This window comes from Podarcis gaigeae (genome assembly GCF_964106915.1).
Source record: "Podarcis gaigeae genome assembly, chromosome: 12".
Taxonomy (NCBI): Eukaryota; Metazoa; Chordata; class Lepidosauria; order Squamata; family Lacertidae; genus Podarcis; species Podarcis gaigeae.
In genome coordinates, this window is record NC_139688.1 from 28,770,524 (window position 1) to 28,794,157 (window position 23,634).

General features: G+C 45.1%; 1 protein-coding gene and 1 long non-coding RNA gene across 11 annotated transcripts in view; both read left to right on the plus strand.

The window, feature by feature from the left end:
• Positions 1-23,634, plus strand: part of DYNC1I1 (dynein cytoplasmic 1 intermediate chain 1) — a 230,124-nt gene that overhangs the window by 24,993 nt on the left and 181,497 nt on the right. For 5 of the 10 annotated variants that reach the window (XM_083705284.1, XM_083705288.1, XM_083705290.1 and 2 more), the window contains one exon: positions 23,381-23,497. In XM_083705284.1, coding sequence (XP_083561410.1) covers positions 23,390-23,497 — 108 coding nt within the window. In that variant the 5' untranslated portion in view covers positions 23,381-23,389. Of the gene's footprint in view, positions 1-10,034; positions 10,360-10,701; positions 10,726-23,380; positions 23,498-23,634 lie in introns of those variants that run through there. The other 5 variants (XM_083705283.1, XM_083705282.1, XM_083705289.1 and 2 more) reach the window with 4 other exon arrangements.
• On the plus strand, positions 975-3,956 carry LOC310828241. Its single transcript, XR_014556771.1, has 2 exons — positions 975-1,194; positions 3,497-3,956. It is a non-coding gene; the product is annotated as an uncharacterized lncRNA (long non-coding RNA).

Sequence of the window (23,634 nt, forward strand, 5' to 3'; positions counted from 1 at the left end):
CTGAACCAATAGATTCAAGTTAAAAGAAATGAGATTTTGACTAAACACCAGGAAGAACTTCCTGACAATGAGAGCTGTTCGACAGTGGGAGGTTGTCAAACCTTCCTTGCAGGTTTTTAAGCAGAGGTTGGGTGGCCATCTGTCATGGACACTTTAGTTGAGAATCCTGCATTGCAGGGGGTTGGACTACATGATCCTTGGGAACCCTTCCAATTCTATGAATATGAGTTGCTCATTTATTTAGGGTTTCACCCATGCGGGCTATGCTCTGCCTCCAAGGTCGGAGGCAGCAATTCTTCTGAATATTAGTTACTGGAAACCACAGGAGAGGAGAGTGTTGTTGTGCTTAGCCCCTGCTTGCCTGCTTTCCCACAGGCATCTGGCTGGGCACTGTGAGAACAGTATGTTGGGCTAGATGGGCCATTGGTTCTTATTTTTTTTGCGGCCTCTTCAGAGGATGGCAGCTGTGGCCATTTTGTCAGTTTCCATGCACTGGCTGTCCATGTAACAATATGGGCCTGTGCTAGAGCCAGCACAGGTGTGTATCTTGCTGTTGCAAGAGCTCCGAAGGAGGTATACAAAAAAGCATATCCAAACTGATTTTGCATGTGCCATTGATACTAATGCCACTAATGATCATTAGTGAAGTGAGAGCTCCGGGACAGAACAGGAGGTGCCATGCTCAATCCTTGGCAGAGGTGGGGAACATTTTTCAGCATGAAGACTTCATTCCCTTCTGGAGATCACATGCCAATGGTGGGCGGAGCCCAGGGCAAAGGTGGGCGGAGCAATTGATGTGAACATTACCTTCGTGCAATAGGCTAGTTTCTACACACAGTCACATTCGCCTCTCTTTCCACTATCCAGGCAAGCAAGAGGCCTTATCAGAGTTCAAGGGCACATTTTAGCCAGGCAAAAACATTTCACGAGGGCCAAAGCTAGGCCCTGAAAATCCCTGACATGTTCTGGTTTTGCGAAATTGGATGTATGGCAGCACGATGGCAAAAGCAGCTCCAGAAAGCTCAACAACTTTGTGGGTGTCAGGAATTTTACTTTTTCAGATATGGAAACCCCAGCCAAAGCAAGACTGGGGAGGAGTATCACCTGGAGAGAGTCCCCAGGGCCAAATAAGGAGTCCTGGAAGGCTGCATTTGTCCCTCACCTGGACCTGAGGCTCCCAGTTAAAAGCATCAGGTAACATGTACTGGGAAATATTTCTGTTTGAGGCCCCAGAGAATGGCTGTTAATCACAGAATCATAGTGTTAAGTTGTGGGCGAACATATCAGACAACACAGCGATTCTTCCAAAGCAGCTCTTTATTTGTAAGCTGGAACAGAACTGAACCGAGGAGCTCAGTCAGCCTGCTTATATAGAGCTCCAGAACAATGTAACTGTTGCAACTTTCTAAAACTATCCAATCACTGAACATCACTTTCGATCCTTCATTTGCATACAAACTATCCAATCACTGAACGTCACTTTCGATCCTTCATTTGCATAACTATCTACAGTATCCCCCTGCTGGTCCAGGGTGAGAACTTAAGTACATAACACCTAGAACTGTAGTGTTGGAAGGGACCATGAGGGTCATCTGGTCACAAGCATTTGTACAAAGCTCATCTGTTTCTCCCCAGTTCATAATGGTGGTGCATGAATGCTGATTTTGCAGCATGCACGAGCGTTATCACATCTCTCACCTGGAATTTTAGCATAATTAGCTAACTGACTATTGAAGTGAGAGTGGCTGCTCTGTGACACCATTGCTTGGACATTCCCTTGGTCTATCTGTTCACACAATCAAGGGTGCAGGACGTTCTAACGACGTAGCAGAGGACAATTTAGTAGGACACCTAAAGGAATAGGACTTGATAGAATGGTTTAGACAGGAAAGCAGTTATATCAGAGAAGATGTTTAGCATTGCTAAACCATCACTATACTCCTTCATGTAATACTTCACTCAAAAATCATTACATGGAAACGAACAGCATTAATCTCAGCAATGAAAACACTGCCAACTAGAAATTTGCGTGATAATTAATAGCGCCATCTGGTGACTCCTCCTTAGTATTACAAAGCAATGAAGTATAATATGCTAAGTACCTTGTCTTGTGGCCAGTTCAGGGACCTTGGTAGCCATTGGGCTCAGAGGTCGGTTGGTATCAGGGCTGGATTTAGGTTTGATGAGGCCCTAAGCTACTGAAGGTAATGGGGCCCTTTATATGTCCAGCTGTCATTTGCCAACAACAAATTGTCATTTTTTGTGTTGAATATATGCTGTATGGGAATTTATGGACCCAATAGGTATCTAAGGCCATCTGCACATGCAGAATGCAGGCACCCTATATATAGAAATGAGCAAACCAGTGATATTTTAGGGAGCAGGCTAGCAGGCAGGGCCCTTTACTTACATCATAGGAGCCTACAAAACACTTGCTGCATGTAGGTTTTATTTTATTTGTTTTTTTATCTTATATTTTGGAAATGTACATCCAGTTTTTTCCCCTTTAAATTTTTTTGGGGCCCCCAAAAGAGTGGGGCCCTAAGCTATAGCTCGTTTAGCTTATACAGTGGTACCTCTAGATACGAACAGGATCCGTTCCAGAGCCCCGTTTGCATCTAGAGGTAAACATACGGTAACTAGCAATGGCACGTCTGCGCACACGCGCATCGGTTTTTGCTGCTTCTGCGTATGCGCGTGACGTCATTTTGAGCGTCTGTGCATGCACAAGCGGCAAACCTGGAAGTAACGCACTCCGTTACTTCTGGGTTGCTGAGGAGCGCAATTCGAACACGCTCAACTCAAAGCATATTTAACCCGAGGTATGACCATACATAAATCTGACACTGGTTGGGATGCCTGTGTTAACATTTAGCCTGTGGATGTTTAAATGTACTTTGGAAGGCACCCCATCCCAGTTCTTCCTGCAGTAGTTTGAAAGCTGAGTCATGTATGTTATAGTGGTTGCACACAACTGCTAAAGTAGGGGTAGTTGTTTCAATTGGGAATCAAGATGCCACAGAGACTTTGTCACGGCTAAAATGGCCGCTGTTTCTTTAATGCGAATACAGCTGGGTCAGCATGACTCAGCGGCCTGCAGCAGGTTGTATATATAAAGTGAGAAATGTTAGTTTGTGCTGAGGCTGGTGTTTGGGTTGGTTGGTGCTGGTGTGTATAGTTGTTCAGTCATGTTTTGCTTTTAAGAATAAAACTCTGCAAGGATATTCTCGTGGACTCTTTTTGTGCCGACAAGGGTCCGAGGACCAGGCTGAGACAAAGGGAGGTCAGAACCTTTCCCTCCTTTTTTGCTTTTTACAAACACTGACAGACTTTCGTGTCTTTAAGAAATATGGTGCATTAACATATATTTACAGCCTGGGTGCAGTTGGAGGAGCTGCAGAGTTTACAGTATTTGCATCTCAAGAGGACTTCGTCCTTCAGCATTGCATTTAGAAGCTCTCTACGCACCGTCTCTGTGCTTCTGCCGCAATATCAGGGACCAGCAGGACGCTGATGAATGTACACCAGGAAAAGTGGGACTGGAGTCTGATTTGGGAGAGGGAGTCAGAGATTTGTGGTGACCTGTACCAGCCAGGAGGCAACAGTAAGAGGCAGGGGATGCTACAGAGCTGGAGGGCGGAGCACAGGATGGATCCGAAGAAGAGGAGGAAAAGAAGAGAAGGACTGGGTGCCTCCTCACCCTCTCCTGTACCACTGCCTCCCAGAACCAGGAGGGGATTGTTTATGCTGTTGACAGATAGGGCCATGATTATTATACTGTAGAATTCATTGCATAGTTAGCTATAGGGTTTGAACTATTGACAGTTTTGTTGGTTATTATGCTCTCAATATGGACCATTTGTCATGTTTTTACATTGTTCTGGCTTTTGTTTAAGCCACCTCTGGTATAAGGTAATAGGCAAGTTAAATTAATAAATAAATTACTCATGTACATACACAGCTAAACCTGGATTTATTGAGATACGAAAATAGAAAAAAAATGATGTTGTTGTTTGATAGTCTGGCCATCAGGAGTGTCTGGTTTCAGAGAGTTGTTAATGACTTGTTCCCCCTGTGTGTTCATATAGAATTAGTTTTTTTACATGGAACAAAAAATTCATAACTATGTATTCATAAACAGCATCTTCCTCAGAAAATCACTAATAATGTAACATTAAAATCCTCAGGGTTGAAAAAGAAAAAAGTCACCAGCTATGTACATGCGACACAATTATACATAAATTAACCAGTAATTCAAAGCATGTTTGGAGAAAAATATATAAAATCCCTGCTAGGAGAATTATGTTATCTTCACTGCTCTTTTGAGATGACTAAGCTGTCACATTTCTTTGCTACACACTTTTATCTCAGCCTTGCAAGTGCCATGCTAATAAGCGGGCGAGTTCAGCAGCTAATGTGGCACAGGCAGCTGGCATGAGAGTAAAGAAAAATGCTGTAAGCCATGAATATATTATATCACAAAACTATCATTACCAAATGGGAGTTCAGAGGGAGGTGGGTTGCCTCAGAGGGTACTGGAGCATACTTCAAACGGAGCCTGTTTTGGAATTATTCAAACATTTTTTCTCCAAAAAAATTAAATTGTATTTGATTTTTTAAAATGATACATTATTTTAAATACATTAAAAAAATACATTATCCCAAGTGGGGCCTGCAAAAAAGTGTTAATGGTGAGAAGCACTCCCTGCTTAGGGTTCCATTTCCATCGCTACATTCTGCTCCAGAGCCAGTGATGTATAGTGGTTAGAGTATCAGACAAGGACCAGGGAGACCAGAGTTCGAATCCCCGCTCAGCCATGAATCTTGGTGGGTGTAGGTGCTGACTCCTAGGGAATAAGGCACCCCAAATGTATTTTTTGAGGGGGCTGGAGTGGGGAAGCTTGTAAGGAAGCATGGGGCAGATCTCTGCAGCCCATCTGGCATCCTAGAGCAAAAAGGGAAGGGGCCAAAAAGAAACGAAGGGCATATGGCTGGCTGTCTCACTCATCCCCCCCCCTCAACTCTCTGGCTGTTCCTTAAGTGGTACAAACCAGGAAGTCTGTGCAGCTTCTTTCCCAGCACCAGCTCGCCACCGCCTCCTCTGGCGTCTGTGCGCAATTGCAGCCACTTTCTCTGCACCTCTCAGCTCTGCAAAATAGTTTCCAGCCCCAGAAGGGCTCAGTGAAAGCACCCACGTCAAAACATTTTGCTTTCCACAGATAAATCAACAAGGTATGGAAAGGGAAAAACAGGTGCCAGTACTGTGTACCGTTGAGTACCACCAGGGGAAAAAAAGCCCTGAACTTCTCACTCAATTCTGATGTGTTAGTTTTTGGTCTCTTCTCGTGCATCCTTCAGCTTATGCACATATTATTTCATTCACACAATGAGGCAGAAGACAACTTCATTCCGAGCATAAATTCTCATTCAGTGATATGTGTGTGTGTGTGTGTGAGAGAGAGAGAGAGAGAGAGAGAATATGAATGAGGGAACACTGAACTACAGGCCTAGCCCTGTTGTGAGGCACACAGAATCTCTTATCACAGACTGTGAATGGGAAGAGATGGCCAAAAAAATGCAGCCCATATTGCTTGCCTGAGTCCCTGCAACTGCCCAGCCGCTTCTGCCAGCTGCCGTCACTGCACCAGCCCCTGCCATCTGCAGCCTCTTGCCCAGACACTCCACCTGCTGGGTATATTTCACAGTGATGCCAGCTGCCTGCTGGGCCTGTGGGGAGCTTTCCTGATGAGTTTCTTTATCTCTCTCTCTCTCATTTTAAGTGCAGCAGCCACATCTGTTAAGTCTGCAAATGCTGGAAGGTTTTGCCAAAGCCTCAAGAGGTTTTACTGGCAGGTTTGGGGAAGTCTTGCCAGACTTGGAGCAACTTCTGTATGCCACGGTGGCATCTGTGGTAAGTAGCTGCTGGCAGTGCAGCAGGGCACAGGGTGGCAGAGTGTGTGGGGTGACACTGCTACTGCTCTGTCTCAGGTGGAGAAACGAACCTGCTGAATTGCAGTTGTGTTGGAAGTAGTCAGGTGTTATGTCCTACTTGGTTCATTGCAGGAAACTGGAAAATTGCAATACTGTGACTGACAAATTGATCTCCTTTGGGAGGCATTCATCAAATTCTGGGATGGGGAGAACACCAGCTAGAGTCTAAAGTTGTGTACAACACAACATCAGGGCTGTGTTGGTGTTTGAATGCCCAACATGATGGATTTCTACATACAGTGGTACTTCGGGTTAAGTACTTAATTCGTTCTGGAGGTCCGTTCTTAACCTGAAACTGTTCTTAACCTGAAGCACAACTTTAGCTAATGGGGCCTCCTGCTGCCGCCGCGCCGCCAGAGCACAATTTCTGTTCTCATCCTGAAGCAAAGTTCTTAACCCAAGGTATTATTTCTGGGTTAGTGAAGTCTGTAACCTGAAGCGAATGTAACCTGAAGCGTATGTAACCTGAGGTACCACTGTATCTGGTAGAAATTGAAATTGTAATTGTAATCAACTCATAATTTTTGGTTAAAGATTCCCTGAGCTATCAGTGCAATTTAAACTTGGTTTGATATTGTTTCAATTATGTTTGTATGCAGCCTTGGAAGGGCTTTGCATAAATAATAAAATAAAATTTGACAATATAATATTTACATCATAGCCTTTCCTTTTAGATGACCCAGGAGGTCAAATAAAGCACTGGCTATGGCATAGAACCTGGTCAATGGTCAGGGATGATGGGAATTATAATTCAAAAATATCTGAAGGTCCACAGCTTCCCTGTCCTGTCAACTAATGGGAAGATGGCTGATCCCTCTCCCTCCTTCTCCCGCATCCTGGTATTAACCTTAGAGACATTGTTTCACTTTTCACAAACATTTGTATACATGTTTGTTTTTTAATGTCTCAATTGCCAAGTTGCTACGAAGCACTACAGATACTCTGCTTGGACTCAAATTTGCTTTGTTTAGATCCTGTTTTGCCTTGTAGAAATCCCAAATCTCCTTGAAGCACCCTGCATCAATTTTTCAGGATTTGTCCAAATCCAACACACAACTCTAGTTCAAAGTACTCCTCTGCAATCTGTGAAGTGATGGGCTGTTCACAATATGACGCCTTAAGTACTTGGTGTGCATGAATTTATGAGCATGTCCCTGGTAAGTAGAAACATTTGGAGCTTATCTTACCAGGAATTTCCAAGCAACCAAACCAGTGCTACTTGGCAGATATTATCCCCTAAAATAATTTCTATCTTATGCTCAGTAGTGGATTTTTATCTAATTGCAGGTCAGATATTTAATTATAGAGAGAGATCTGACAGGGGTTGATACTGCTCTTACCGTTTCTCTCAGCCTTGAAATTATTATTATTTAAATCTTTGCACACTTTCAATGAGAGTTCACTTTTCCTCTTCTACTTATCTACCACATTGATTTTTTCCCTAGGGCTGGAATATCAAGCATGGCAACAATACTTTGCAACCAGTTTTGCATCACAGATTAATATTGCTAATCACAATCATGTCACTCCTGACTAATTGCCATCAAGGAAACATTCTTGACAAAGGATTGCGTCAAGTTATTTTCCTCTTAAAAAACAGGCTCATGGCAACTGAATGACACACCTGTTCCATTATTGATGTTTGTAACATTATTTACCTTTTAAAGTGTGGCCTAAATCTGTCTGCTGCAATTCAGAGCAAGGCAACCTGCCATTGAGAATGAGTTTGTTAGACAACAGCACAAATGGTTACGTGTGTGTGTGTGTGTGTGTCTGAATTGCCATTGGGAATGCAGAACAGAAGGGAAGCACATTCCAGCCTCCACTGTTGGCCTGGGGACCAAGGATGTCCTGGGAGGCTGTACCTCCTGCCTCCCTGAAGGAGCAGAATGGGAAGGGGGAGAGAAGCAGCCTGGCTCATCCCTTAGCCAAGAAGGAGCTTTGCTTCTCCTCTTCCTGCCAGAAAGAACACTTGACTCAAGCTGCTAGACACCATGGGTGTCAGGTGTGCGTGCAGGAACCAGGCCCTGTGACCATGACTGGGGCCTTTCTAAGTTTGTTCTGAAGAGGCAAGGCGCAGCCTCACAGGTGAGGCTGATTGGTAACTCACAGCACCTGGTGGCAAGAGCTGGGAAGGGATATAAGGTCAGCATTTCCCTTCAGCTCTTTGCCACAGCAACACGTTCCCTGCCTCGCTGTGTTTGGTTCCTTGACTCCTTGCTCCTCGGACCCCTGCATTTGTGACTCCTTGCTTCTTGACCCTCAGACCCTTGGCTTCTTGACTCTTGGCTTCCCGACTCCCGTTCCTGCTCCCACCCCGCCATCTTGCCCCCGGTCCTGACATCCCCAGCCGGGACTTGGATCGCCTGTGAACCAGACTGACAATGGGACTGCAAAGCAGCAGTGACTCATTTGTGAAGTGAGTTGGCTTTCTAATACTAGTGTTGCTTCAGCAGGGCTGGCCCATCCATGAGGCAGACTGAGACAGACTCCTCAGGTGGCGGAATGCAAGGGACACTTCTGCAGGTGCCCACCACCACCATGGGAGAAGCAAGGAACAGTGGCGGGGGAGGCTTCTAGGTTCTGGCAAGATCTTGTAGAGGCCTTGTGCAGCCTTCCTGAGACCCCAGCAAAATCACATGAAGCCTCTGTGTGATTGGATGCAGGGCTCTCACACAATCTTGCGTGGCTCTCATGAGATCTTACAGGAACTTGGAAGCTGCAGCTGCGCAACTCCAGTAAGCGGGGGGGGGGGGGGTTGGCACCCAAGGGTGGGTGGTACCATCCCATTTCAGTTCATGGCATCTGTTTGGGTGGAGAAGAAATCAGACTTTGTCGGGTGCATGACACTCTCTCCTCAGCTGGTAAATACTATCTGCCAACAACAGACGATAACACTTCACACTCCTTCTCAGATTCTTATGCCACGAAATCAATTTACCTCATAATAAATCTGTAGCTCTTTAACAAGGTGCCGCAAAACTCTCGCGCTTGCTTCTGTGCGTCTTGGTTCCCAGCAGGCGCCTGCTGCCAACAATCTCACCTCTCCCCCCCCCATGAAATATTGAGGGGGCAAGCCCCCCCCCAAGTTGAGGGACACTGTCATTCAAATGGTGCGTGTGCACCATGTCATGCATTTGGGCTTACCTGCCCACCAATCTCTTAAGAGGCCCAAACGGAACATAGGAAGCTGCTTTACTGTATACCTAAGTCTGACCTTAGGGATCCGGGTGGCGCTGTGGGTTAAACCACAGAGCCAAGGGCTGATCAGAAGGTTGGCAGTTCGAATCCCGCGATGGGGTGAGCTCCCGTTGCTCGGTCCCTGCTCCTGCCAACCTAGCAGTTCAAAAGCACATCAAACTGCAAGTAGATAAATAGGTACAGCTCCAGTGCGAAGGTAAATGGAGTTTCCATGTGCTGCTCTGATTTCGCCAGAAGCTGCTTAGTCTTGCTGGGCACATGACATGGAAAAACTGTCTGCGGACAAACATTGGCTCCCTTGGCCAGTAAAGCAAGATGAGTGCCGCAGCCCCAGAGTTGTCTGCGACTGGACTTAACTGTCAAGGGCACTTTACCTTTTTTAGTCAGCTTTGTGCTCTCCTTTGCATCGCCCCCCCCTATCCAACATTATAACTGCTCCTGCCAACCTAGCAGTTCAAAAGTATGTCAAAGTGCAAGTAGAAAAGTAGGTACCACTCCGGCGGGAAGGTAAACAGCGTTTCCGTGTGCAGCTCTGGTTCGCCAGAAGCGGCTTAGTCATGCTGGCCACATGACCCGGAAGCTGTACACCGGCTCCCTAAGCCAATAAAGCGAGATGAGTGCCGCAACCCCAGACTCGGCCACGACTGGACCAAATGGTCAGGGGTCCCTCTACCTTTAAGTCTGACCTTAGTGCTGCCTACACGGACTGGCAGCAGCTCTCCAGGGCTTCATACAGGGGGCATTCCCAGCCTTCTCTGCGATGCCAGGAGTTAGATCTGGGCCCTTCTGCACGCCAAGCACATGCTCTGAGCTGCCGCTTCCCCGCTGGCCTAGGGCGGAGTGCGGGGACGGCGAGAGTCTGCAGGGGGCGGGCCGGGGAGATGTCAGTGCCAGGGCCCAGGCTGGAGGGAAGCGGCGGCGGCGGCGGTTGCTGGGCGGAGCCAGCCAGGCCGGCGTGAGGCAGCACATTTCTCTCCGCGGCGGCAGCAACAGCAACAGCACCGCCAGATCTCACGCCGCGAAGCAGCAGCAGCAGCAGCAGCAGCAGCTCCATCATCATCATCTCCCCGGGCAGCTGGAGCCGCCCGGGACGCAGCCTCTCTCTCTTCAGCATCTCGCCTTCCTCGGGGGAAGGCTGCACGTCCAGGCTAGGATTACCGTGCCAAGGTAAAATGCGGAGCGGGTGCGCGCGGGTCTCTGTGGGTGGTGATGCCAGGCGCTCTCATGCCCTTCAAACAACGGGGGGAGAGATGCTGCAGCTAGATCGCCCCCCCGGTCCCCTCCCTCCGGGCTGCAGAAGACCTCTCGGCTTCTCCCGTGCAACCCGAGACTTCCCCTCCATCGGCAGGTCTGGGCTTCAGTCTAGTTCCAAGAGCATCAGCGGGCAAGGGCTTGGTGGGCGGGAGTTATTAGAGTATTGCGGGGTTTATTTTTTATTTCCCCCCCGCAAAATAGTGTGGATTTTAATTCCCGGGGGCGCACCCAAAGTCTTCAGGAGAGAAATATGTCATTCGAGGGCTGAGGCATCCTTAGGTTGGTCTTATTCTGCTGGGATGCAGCCTATACTGGCGGGAGGGACTCGGGACAAGATGGCTATTCTAATTCCCCCCCCCCCCCCGGGAAGAAGAGGATTTTATCGGATTTGTCACTCTTTGAAATGTGCAGTGCCTCAGCTTCACAGCAAAAAGAAAAAAATAAAGAAAAAATGCCTCCATATTTTTGTGCGTTTCCAAAACCAAATACCTGCTGTGCTGCTGAGAGAGGAAAATGGAAGTGCTGCTATTTTGGGAACGCCTTGGTTTGGCTCGGCGCTGAAGGGGTTAAAGCAACCAGGAAATTAAAATATAGGCACTGGGTGGGAGGGTGGGGGAGAGAGAAAACACCATCAAACAAGTCAGATGGGTGACCCACCAAGTAGGCAGGATGCAACAACAATATATATTGAGTTTGATAATGAAATTCCAAAGAAGATGAATCTGTGAGTGAGAGGCCATTTTTTCCATTAGCAAGTTTCCCAGTGCAAGTCTATACACATCTACTTCTGATTCCTTTCATTAGGTGTAAAACCCATTGAGTCCAATGGATCTTTCTTCCAGGGATAGCATTACAGCCTTGGTCATGGATAATGTTTTTAGCTTCTTAGAAGCCCAAAGCTTTTAACTTAACAAGCTAACGTAAAACCTCATTTAACCATTAGAATCCTATTCAGACATTTGTCTCTTGGATCATACATTCTGAGCTTGGAAAAGAGCAACGCTGTGTGTGTCTGCTTGGAAGTAAGCCCAAGTAGAATTTCCTCCCAAGGCCAACATGACACCGGTCTTGGATTCAAAAGATACAGTTAGGGTGATGGAGACCATTTGAGGCATTTAAATGTTATCCTGTGGCCTCCCCTTCCAGAAAAAAATATCTGGAAAGAACAGGACTTATGGCCTGTAGCAGTTAATTTGGTGGAAAGAATTGAATAAGGTGCATCTTGTCTAATCTCAGTAACCTCATGAGGGAAGAAACTGTATTCAGGGAAGTTCTCTTTTCTGTTAAGGCGGGGGGGGGGGACCTGTGATCATCCAGATGTTGCTGAACTATAACTGCCATCACCCCGTGACCATTGGCCATGCTGCCTGGGGTGGACAGGAGTCCAGCAATAGAGGGTCAGGCTAGCTCCCCAATATTATGGGCTGGAAAATCCTACCCCTCAAGTCATGCAACTATCCTTCCTTTGCAGTCATTCTTCTTACTGGCCTCACTGCACTGCTCAGACTACATGTCAGGATCAATATTGCATATACTTATAGTTGCATAGCTATAGCTCTATACTTACGTTGAAGTATGCAGTTTTAATCCTGGCATTTTGAAATCTGCTACTCCTTTGAAACTGGGGTTGTATGTTTTATGGCGTATAACAAGGATGAGAAACCTTTATTGGTTTTGGGCAGGAGGCAGTCAATCATCTGGCATCATAGTGACATCGAATGATTGACAGGTGTCAAAGCACAGTGTTTTCCAAATGGGCAACAACCAGCCGGGTGTCAGACGCTTTGGAAATGCAGTGCAAGGGTCATTGCAAGCTGTATAGTGCAATCCATCCTGGAGTCTTTAATTGAGGGATGGGTTGGAAGTTTTATCTTTGGAAAAAGTAGCAAACTCAGTCTCTTGAGGGTGGATCACTATGTAGCCAAAATGGCATGATCCACTTGCAAAAGGGATATTGCCAGGCTTGCGGAAGTCCAAGGTTTGCAGAAGTACATAATAAACACACACAAAACACAGGGGAAGAGCATCTGTTCTGCATGCAGACGTCCCAGGTTCAATCCCTGGCATCTTCAAGGTAGCACTAAGAGACAGCCTTGTTGAAAACCCTGGAAAGCTGCTGCCAGCCAGAGTACGCAATGCTGAGCTAGATGAATCAATGGTCTGACGTGCTTCGTAACCCCTAAGAGGAGAGGCTGACCCACAAAGTGGTCCATGATAGCGAAAGACTGACTGATAGTGTGTGTGTGTGTGTTTGTGTGTGTGTGTGTGTGTGTGAGAGAGAGAGAGAGAGAGAATATGAATGAATGAATGAATGGAATGGAGTATCCTGGACAAGGGCATGGCTGGCTGGAATCCTGAAGAAGTGCACTCTATGTTGTTTTGGTATAGGTCTCATTTGTGTTATTCTAATAGACCTCCTGGAAACATAGAAGGACTCTGGATTTGGGGCAAATTTGGCTGTTGATCCTCAAAGAGTGAAAGCAGGCCAGGGAAAGCTGTAGAGCTCTGGAACCCACTCTCTGGAGCTGGTTTTAGGCAGCAGTGGCCTTTACCTGGGCTCGGGGTTACCAGAGGATCAGGTAACATTAATGCACAGAAGCCATGCACACAGCAACACTCCCATCTAGCCTTTAAAACTGCTTGAGGGTTATGCAGTTGCATGTGGTTCCTGTGATAAACACTGGTTTATTTTGATCAACTAAAAGCTTTTTATGCTTGAGGACCTGATGAAACATGTGCCAGGAGTGCAGCAAAGCAGGATAAATTGGGCCGAATGCACAAGCATTGTGCTTGCTCATGCTAAGACCTAATGAGCCAGACTTGTTGTGATGTGCGAGCACTGCCATTGCCTTCTTTGAAACATAGAGGCAGCAACTGTATTCTTGGTTATAGAGCTGTCCTTTCAGAACTAGCTAGGGCCAATCCTGCAGATCGATTACTGTTGTTCGCACCCATCTGTGTCGGGAGACAATGGAGGAGTGCACCTTTGCGGTGGGGTCAAATTATTGGAAGGTTGCAGGACCTGCTGTGGCTGTAGAGACTGATGTAGGAGAAAGATTTTCTTGCAGCTGGGGCAGATAAAGGCGTCTGGCCATGCTGCCATGGTGTTTCTCTTCTCTGCGCTCCTCCCAGCGGTCATTCCTCTGGTCAGTGCTATGGATGCATGACCTGCCTGTCTGTCTCTAGGCACTGTGGCCATCTGCAAAGGATTCCCGCACGATGGGGTTGTCAACCTTCATGTTATGTTTGCAGACATCTTTATAAGAAGAGTTGCTCTGCCAGTGGGTCTGGTGCCTGAAGCCAACTCCTTGTCCTTTAGGATCCTGCCATCTTCCATTCTGTGGACGTGACCAAGTCAGGTTGATTGCTGGGTGCCTAAAAGCAGTGCTGAGGAAGCTGTGCCCCACATATGTTGTTAGACTCCAACTCTCATCAGTCCCAGCCAGCACGTCCAATGGTCAGGAGTAATGGGAGGTACTGGTCTACATACCAGTTTGCATAAAATTGCATATATATGAGAATCTAGGAAACTAAGTGAGTGGATCTGATTGGATCTCATCAGCATTGTGCCTTGCATTGCATTCAGTTGCCCTACAAGCAAAGTTTTGTTTAAAAAACCCCATTATTTCAGTTTTGAGTAGGAGTTGTGAGGCCAGCCACAAAATACATGGGTCTCAGATCGTTCACCCCCACAACAAAACCCTGCAGCCAAGGCATCATTTGATAGTAGAAATTACAATGTGATTATGCGGATTAGCCTGAGGAATTGCTTAATTTGGTTCCTCTTTGTCCTCTTCTCAATTAAAATTAAGAAAAACTAGACTGTCTCAAGCTGCCTAAGTTACTTGAAAATGGAAAGTGGTCTTGAACATCTGATTAAACTAAAACGGTGGTGCTCTTCAGGTGAACAGTGCATCCATCACAACAGGGTCAATAATCGTGGATCAAATGGTCAGCTGTCATGACAAATCATGGCTGAGCATTCTTGCTCCGGACACATGGGAATAGGAATGGGGGTCACACACAAGTTGAAGGGTTGCAGCAGCTTGTTCCTCTACACAATTGTTACACTAAACCATGATTTAGCATGACATATTAGCATTACTATTTATTAAATTTATATAAAATATGTATTTATAAATTTATATAAATTGTTAACTCAGCTGCTGTCTGCATGGGAAATCTTATGTGAGGAACATTTTATGCAAGTCTCCATTTCAGAAATCTCCTACTCAGTAACAATTCCCCATTATGAATTGCATGCTGAGGTCTCAATATTTTTTTGCACATTTTACATCATAAAATCAATGGGATAGATCAGTTTCAGAAAACCATTAACTCCGCTTGATGTGCTCCTCTGAGATAATAGTTGCTGGAACAATATTTAAAGTTCTCCAGAGATTGTTCCTGCTAGTGACAATAATGGCAGTGACTTCAACATGACTGCAATTAATAAGTCTATGGTGTGGTCCAAATTATCAACTAAGCTACCTGGAACTGTGCAAATTTAGGTTGTAATCTTGTGCACACTTGCTTTGGAGTGCGCCCTATTGAACACAGGCACTTAAAAGGTTTGCTTTGTAAAGATCTTCAGCATTCATACTGAATCCCAGCATACCATCAGATCATAACTGCCAATTTTTCTTGGTCCTTGTTGCACATTTCCATTTCTACTTCTTTGTAATGTTGCTTCAGATCTTTCAGATAATATGTTGCTTAGTTCTGGAACCATAAAATGAATTTTCCTGAAACATGAGAATACACTTTTCCATATGATCATCTCTGTAGCTGGAAAACAGGGAAGGCTATCTTGATTAACCTGCAGAAGATTTGATGAACACACTGTGGACTTTAATTGATCTGTACAATTTGGGTGATGGAACAATATTTAATCTCAATTTGGCTAATGTTAAATTTTGATGACATCACAACACTGCGTTGTGTATGTTCATTTCAGTTCCTGGGCAGAGGAGGCTACAAAATCTTGAAATACAGTGTGTCCCTAAATCAGGACTGGTTGCTTGTCATAATTTATACTTTCCCTTGTGCTGGGTCCAGCTGTTGCTCTCATGTAGTTTGTTTTTTCGTTCTTAAGTAAGAAACTTCACAGTGTAAAACTATAAACAGCAAACTGTTCCACAGCAAAGTAACATTTCCCCCCATTGGTTGCAATGAGAATCAGTGGTGTAGCGTGGGTTGTCAGCACCTGGGGCAAGGCAAATAATTTGCACCCCCTAACCCGTGGATTTGCGCCCCCTAACCCGTGGATTTGCGCCCCCTAACCCGTGGATTTGCGCCCCCTAACCCTAACCCCCAGATGTTGCGCCTGGTGCGGCCGGCCCCCCCTGCACCCCCCATGCTACGCCACTTATGAGAATAGAATATACTTTTCCAGCCCCTTATTGCTGACGCCAAGAACTGCAGATTATAATGAAGACCCCACATAAATGCCCTATAAATGAAACCCAATCTTCATAACGTCTGTTTATGACCTTGCTTGCTAAGAGTATTTCCAGGGGCAGGGTCTTGAGTTTTTTTATGTAGTGTAGGAAATAAAATGAATCCCCTACAGGGAAATACAATTCTGGTTTCATTCGCCCCGTGATCACAAATAACTGATGAATCAGCTGCTTTGTTACTGTTGGTTTCTAATGCTTATTATACCAATAACAAACTATGTACAACTTTACAGGACTTTCCCATGTTTTTGATTAAGAAAAGCGTAACTGCAGGCAACGTAAAGCATACAAGCTCTTTGGATCTTACTTTTGTAATGTCTTCTTCAAACACAAAAAGTACGGTAGTCTGGGAGTTTTCCTAATCATTTGACCTACAATTCTAAATATTTATCATAGAACTCTATTCCAATACCTCTCTGCTTGTGGCCATTGCTCCCAAAAGTGCACATCAGTTCCTTTCCCCCACGTCCTTTCCAACAGTTTGGGGAGACAGACTTAGCTGTACATAGTTCCATCTGTGCAACATTTCCACAGGGTTCTTCCAATTGTATGCTGACCACAGATCTCACTGGCTTTCTGCTGCTTTGGAGTTACTTCTTCCCCCAAATCTTTTCCCCAGATTATCTTGGTACCCATTACTGTTTCCACTAACATCAAGCATATTCAATTTGCTGTTTGTTCTATAACCTTTGTTGCCAACAGCCTCGTTTTAACACCCATGATCCAAAAACATGGAAATACATTCCACTTAAAGCAGTATGACAAAGGTTCCATGTCATTTTTGGGGGTGGGGAGAGGAGCGGATTAGAACGCCAGTAGTCAGCTTAATAAGGGGCGCGGGTGGTGCTGTGGGTAAAACCTCAGTGCCTAGAACTTGCCGATGGTATGGCCGGCGGTTCGAATCCCCATGGTGGGGTGAGCTCCTGTCTTTCGGTCCCAGCTCCTGCCCACCTAGCAGTTCGAAAGCACCCCTAAGTGCAAGTAGATAAATAGGTATATTTATCTGAATAGCTGGAAGGTAAACGGTGTTTCCGTGTGCTGTGCTGGTGCTGGCTCGCCAGAGCAGCTTCGTCACGCTGGCCACGTGACCCGGAAGTGTCTCCGGACAGCGCTGGCCCCTGGCCTCTTAAGTGAGATGGGTGCACAACCCTAGAGTCGGACACGACTGGCCCGTAAGGGGTACCTTAGTCAGCTTAATGGGATGCGGCTGGCGCTGTGGTCTAAATCATTGAGCCTTGGGCTTGCCGATCAGAAGGTTATCGGTTCAAATCCCCACGACGGGGTAAGCTCCCGTTGCTCAGTCCCAGCTCCTGCCAACCTAGCAGTTCGAAAGCACGTCAAACTGCAAGTAGATAAATAGGTACTGCTCCGGTGTGAAGGTAAATGGTGTTTCCGTGTGCTGCTCTGATTTCGCCAGAAGCTGCTTAGTCTTGCTGACCACATGACCTGGAAAAACTGTCTGCGGACAAACATTGGCTCCCTTGGCCAGTAAAGCAAGATGAGTTCCGCAACCCCAGAGTTGTCCGCGACTGGACTTAACTGTCAAGGGTACTTTACCTTTTTTAGTCAGCTTTGTGCTCTCCTTTGCATCGTCCCCCCTATCCAACATTATAACTGATTTTATTTAGATAGCATTCATTTAAAAACATGTTTACAAAATATAATCTGAGAAGCACATGCAAGAAGGGGATGGGTCTTCCTAACTTCAACCTTCCTAGAACGTTTTCTGTGTCTGTTAACAAAGCCTTCATTGAACAGACAGACGATGCATTCAGTTTCCCCATAGTGGGCTTGCATTGTACATTTAGGCCATCACTGCAGGGATCAATGAGGTTACCAGGTCAGCTGTTAACTGGGACAACTATGAAACTGTTATTGATTTTCTAAACTGCAACATCTGCAATTTTTGCATTGTCTAAACAAGGTAAAGAAAGAGAGGTAACATTCTGAATTGTGAATTACTGTATCTATGGAATCTTTATACACTAATAGCAAACTCATTTTTTGAGTCTGAATCCCTTTTCTGGTCAAAATGGCACAACCCAAACAGAGGAAGGAAGTAACAACAGGATTTTTGGGTGGTGGGGACAACGACCCCCTGCAGAGATATAAAACATCCTTAGGAAAAACAAACAAAGGGAGTGCACTCAGCAGTGGCCTATTGAGGACTGAATATGTCCAGAGGCATGGCATGCTTACTTTTTGGTTGGGGGCAAGGAGATTAATGGATGTCTATGGAGATGGTGAATAGAATGGAGTATACTGGAAAAGGGCATGACAAGCTGGCTGGAACCCTGAACAGGAATATGGCACAGTGCAGCGTTTTGTTGCAGGTCCCACTATGGCTGCACTCATAGAATCATAGAATCGTAGAGTTGGAAGTGATCTTGCGAGTCGTCCAGTCCAACCCCCTGCAATCCAGGAATCTTAACGAGATCATATATGACAGGTGGTCATCTACAACCTCCTAAGGGAGTCTCTTTTACTATCGTACAGCTCTTACTGTTGGAAAGTTCTTTCTGATGCTTAGTCGGAATCTCCCATCTTGTAACTTGAATCCATTGGTTCAAATCCTCTCTAGAGAGGAGACCACAAGCTTGCTTCATCATCCATGTGGCAGACCTTTAGGTATTTGAAAATGGCTATCACAGCTTCTCTCAGTCTCCTCTTTTCCAGACTAAACATACCCAGCTCCTTCAGCTGTTCCTCATCAGGCTTTGCTTCCAGACCCCTGATCACCTTGGTCACCCTCCTCTGCACGTGTTCTAGCTTGTCAATATCCTTCTTAAACTGTGGCACCCAGAACTGGACACAGTACTCCAGGCATTTATTGCATTGGTTTAACTGAGGTTTTCATTTGTTCTTAATTAAGAAACTTCACAGTATAAAACTATAGACAGCAAACTGTTCTACAGCAAAAGAGCATCATATTTATTCTTTTGTTGCAATAACAGCAGAATATAATTTTCCAGTCCCAATTTCAAACATTTTGGGACCTTCCAGCTATGAGCACTTGCTGCTCACCATGGAACATTTCTGAAAGTCACACATCACAGCACCAATCCACTTCATCCTGAGGAAACATAACCGTAAACCATTGAATTGCATCTTTTCCTTCACAGATGGCTCTTAGATGCACCATCAGAGGAAGGGTGAGGGAGTAGGGTTACCATATTTCTAGAAGTATAATTATTTTGCCCCTTTCCCTGCACCTCCCCACTCCCCCAACTCTCCTCTAGAAGGAACAAGTATGCTTCTGAATACCAGTTTCCGGGATCCACAAGTGGAGAGAGTGCTGTTGCGCTCATGCCCTGCTTGAGGGCTTCTTATCAGATTGGCCACCATGAGAAAAACAGGCTGCTGAAGAAGTGAGAGACCATCTTGGCTGTGATTCCTAGAAGACCTACTCCTTGCCTTGCAGGCCTTTTCCCACCTGGCCTGGGAGGGCGGGGCCCGGACTGACTCCAGCTGCAGAAGCTGCGGATGCCAAACAGAATCTTGAGCTGAGATATTGCTTAAGGGTTTTCGCCGGAGGGCAAAATGGTTGTTGTTAATTTTTTGCACCTTTATTTGGTATCTTATGATTAAAGTGAAAATTTTTCAGTTTGGTTGTGTACTTTTTGGTGTTTTGTTTATTGCTTATGACTACTTTTGTTATGTTTGTAGTTAACATATATTTGTTGTCTGCCATCCTGAGCATGGTTTTAACTTAGGAAAGGCAGCATACAAATAAAATGATTGATTGATTGATCAGGATGCTGGATTAGACTGGCCTTTGGTCAGATCTAGCCAGTCTCTTCACAAGTTCCTATAATGGGGGTTCCTCTGGAACAACATGGGAGGTGGCATAGGTGAAAGGGGCTTGGCAAAAATCATATCCCTTCCATTCACAGAAGCCACCTCCAGATCAAAGACTCTTCCATGAATGGATGGCACACCCATTGGGCGCAACCCATTAGCTCTGCTAGGAGCTCATTAAAAAAACAAACACTATTAACGTTTTCAAACTTTTTGAACCAAATGATCCGAAATCCTTACAAACACTACAGCGTTTTAATGATGATGAAATGGCCTATTCTTCTATTTGGCAAATGTCCACAAATGCTGTGTGTCACGCTTTCACTGTCTTCTGAGTTGTAGGAATCAACAGTTGTGCTGACGAGACAGAATGGCATTGTGTGGAGGACAAAAAGGGTGATGTCACTGTGCATTTGTGCTGAGACGGCCTGTGGGAAAACTGTGCCATTCTTTCCCATCTATTCTCCGTCTATGGAGGAAGGCAGATCACATTACTAATGAGGAGGTGGAGGGAGGGAAGTGCAGAGTCTGGCTGATACTACATAGTAGATCTGTGTAAATACTCTAAAACCACAGACTGCATTCCAAGCAGCAACTTCACGCTGCCATTTAGAATCACAGCCGATTGAGTAACAAAGGCTGAGTGCTCACCACACATTTAAAGCACATTACTTTCCACAGTGAATCTTGGGAAGCGTAGTTTACCCTGCACAAAGCTATAATTCTCAGCACTCTTAACAAACTACTGTTTCCAAGATTCTTTGAGAGGTGGAGCCATGTGCTTTAAATGTTCTTGTTGTTTAGTCGTTCCCGACTCTTCGTGACCCCATGGACCAGAGCACGCCAGGCACTCCTGTCTTCCACTGCCTCCCGCAGTTTGGTCAAACTTATGCTGGTAGCTTCGAGAACACTGTCCAGCCACCTTGACCTCTGTCGTCCCCTTCTCTTTCCCAACATCAGGGTCTTTTCCAGGGAGTCTTTAAATGTACACAGCCTAAAACAAGGGTGGGGATCCTTTGTCAGCCTGTGGGTTGCATTCCTTGTGGACTATCTTATGGGGCAGTGGATGTGACTCTTAGTTTCAGTAGGCTATAGTCCAGCCATGCAAAAGTCAGAGGTTCCTACCTGTACCTGTCTCCACCAGGCAAGCAAGGGGCGTTATAGTTCGACAACATAGTCCAGACAGTCAAGAACTACACCTTCTCTCTGCTTTCACATGCATGTGCGCGCACATGCACACGCACTGGTGTCACTGGGAATGGGTCTAGGCACCCTACCCCTAAAGCTATGAGACACTTGTGTCAACGCTGCAAGTGACAGAATCCAACTGTGGATGTATCTTTGGAAATATCTTCCTGCAAAGTTGCCAGCACAGTTTAAAAAGTGTAGCAGCAGATCTAGTGCATGGAAGAAATTGCATACTCTTCAAGTGTCCAATTCTCTAACGACAGTCCTGGAATTACAGAAGCCATCCTGGTTTCTGATTTGATCCCGGAATGTCCCAGTTTTCCTTTTTCTTCCTCTCCACGTCTCGGAGAACAAGTGGTGCAAAAACGGAGTCCTGTTCATACTGAAAATAAAATACCTGCACAAAATGAAGGAAATGTTGATGTTGGCATACAAAGCTCTTGCTATAATTTTGAAGGGAAATGTAACCAATCCACTTTAAATTCTTTAATTGGAATGCTTCAGCGGCCAGCCACTTTTTAGGAAACGCATGGAGTGTTTATTTCTTTATTATAAATTGAGCCTTTCACACACTACTCAGAACTAAGACCCAATGAGTTCAATAGGATTTACTACTGAACTTTTCCTGATCGTTCTCAGTTATTATTATTATTATTATTATTATTATTATTATTATTATTATTATCTTCTTCCAGCTAATTTTTTTTATTCCATTTATTTGCTGAAGGTGTTGTACACAATCCCTTCCCTCACATATTTTTTCTTTTCCTGATGTAGAAGTCTCTGTTTCATCTGAGAAATGTTGAGGTATATGAAAGTGATGTCTCGTAAACATAGGGCAACTTAGGAGAAATGTCGTCTTCTGGGTCAGGGTGGAATATTTTGTTTGTATGATGATTGTAATATGTTGAAAATTAAAGAGAAAATGAGGACGAGGAAAAAAGCATTTTTCATAGTTACATAGGGCATATCGGATTTCCTGTCAATGTAGCCTTGTCACCCTTTTAAAATCCCTTTTTGCACCCATTACAGAAAGGGCCCTTAGCAACATGGATGTGGCATTAGCATTGATTGAGTCAGAGCTCTGCTAGTGTAATTGAGCAGTGAGGCATAATGCAAAACCAAAAAGAGAGTATAATTGGTTGTAGCCTTGAGTTTCTTCAATGCTTCTGAGGGCAATCTTCGCTCAGCAGTGCTTTTGTACCCATAATGATGCCATTACCTGACCCTCTGTAACAGTTCTCACATTGATTTTACTGTTCCCTCTCTTCAACCTTCCCTACCCTGAATCCAATTTCCCTTCTTCCCTTTTAACCGATAAAGTAGTTAATCATCTGTGTGATGTTAATGGTGATTTAGGCTAACCTCGGTATACCCCAAACCACAGATTGGGGTGGGTTTCAGATCTTAGGCTGAGGAGGGGAAAGGCTAGTTATTCAGAACCAAAAGTTTTGCTTAAATTAATGCTGATGAGAATTTGACCACAATTAAGCCGCAGGAGTTGCTCACAGGAGAGAAGGCCCTTTGATGTAAGGAGCCATGTATGCCCCCAAACTGGCTTCTATTTGTTAACAATGGTTAATAGGAATCAGAATTCAGTGGTTTGTTTTTTGGTTCTGGGTGAGAGAACCTTGTTGGGCTGTGGAAAGAGAATTTAAAGAGCATATTCACAATAGTGGCTTGAAACATTTGCACGGAGTTGTTCACATCAGAGAGGGGCAGGAATCACCACCCAACACCCACAGTCCTTTGGGTTTTTCTGCCCCATAACCCTGGCTCCCAGAACTCCCAGAACTCATCAAACTGTCTTCTGCCCTTGTGTGCTCATCTGGGCCTGAGTGATGGCTGTTAGGGAGTGTTCACATTACCACTCACTTTCCATCCGTTTTTCTAATTGGAGTGAAGCCGGTTTGAGAAAAATGCACCGAACAGCAGAATTTGCCAAGAAACTTCGGGATTGATATGGATTGCGGCTGACATCATGTGAGTGCAGCTTCAAGAATTATCAGTGCAAGTGCTCTGGATGCTGAGTAAGCAGTTATTTGAACATACCCTTAGCTTTTCATGGCCTTAATCAGGGCAAAACAAGCAGCTCAGAAGGTGGTCTGGTGAAAAATCATTCAGTTGACTTTTCAAATTCCAGGTGTTGCTGCTGTTATTCATTAACCTATCAATTACCTTTTATATGCAACTCAATGTGATTCACAATTATACCGTGATAGTAGTTTAAAAACTGTGCAAAAGCAACGAAAGATAGGTCCAAAAACAAAACAAAATGAGGCAGGGACCTTTTCATGTTGTCTACCTTAACGTACTTACCATTTTGTTCATTCTTTTACTGATCTCCAGCCGTCACTAGGGAATTACCAAGTTATGCTTACAGTTGCATCAGAACTCCCCCCCCCCCCAGATGTCAGTCAAAGACAGAAAAGAGACCTCAATCCACCTCATTGCCAAAATCTAAATTTGCTACTTTTGTTTTGTAACAGGGAATCACCATGTCTGACAAGAGCGATTTAAAAGCGGAGCTTGAACGCAAAAAGCAGCGTTTGGCTCAGATAAGAGAGGAGAAAAAACGGAAGGAAGAAGAAAGGAAGAAAAAAGAGGTAAGACTGCTGGGGCTCCCTTCCCATTTTTGTTTGTTTATTTATTTGGATGTATGTTCTCTACTGTCCTCTGGACATAAGTCACTGCTTTTTTCCCTGGGGGTACCCAAGGGTCTCTTTTTTCCCTAGAAGAAAAG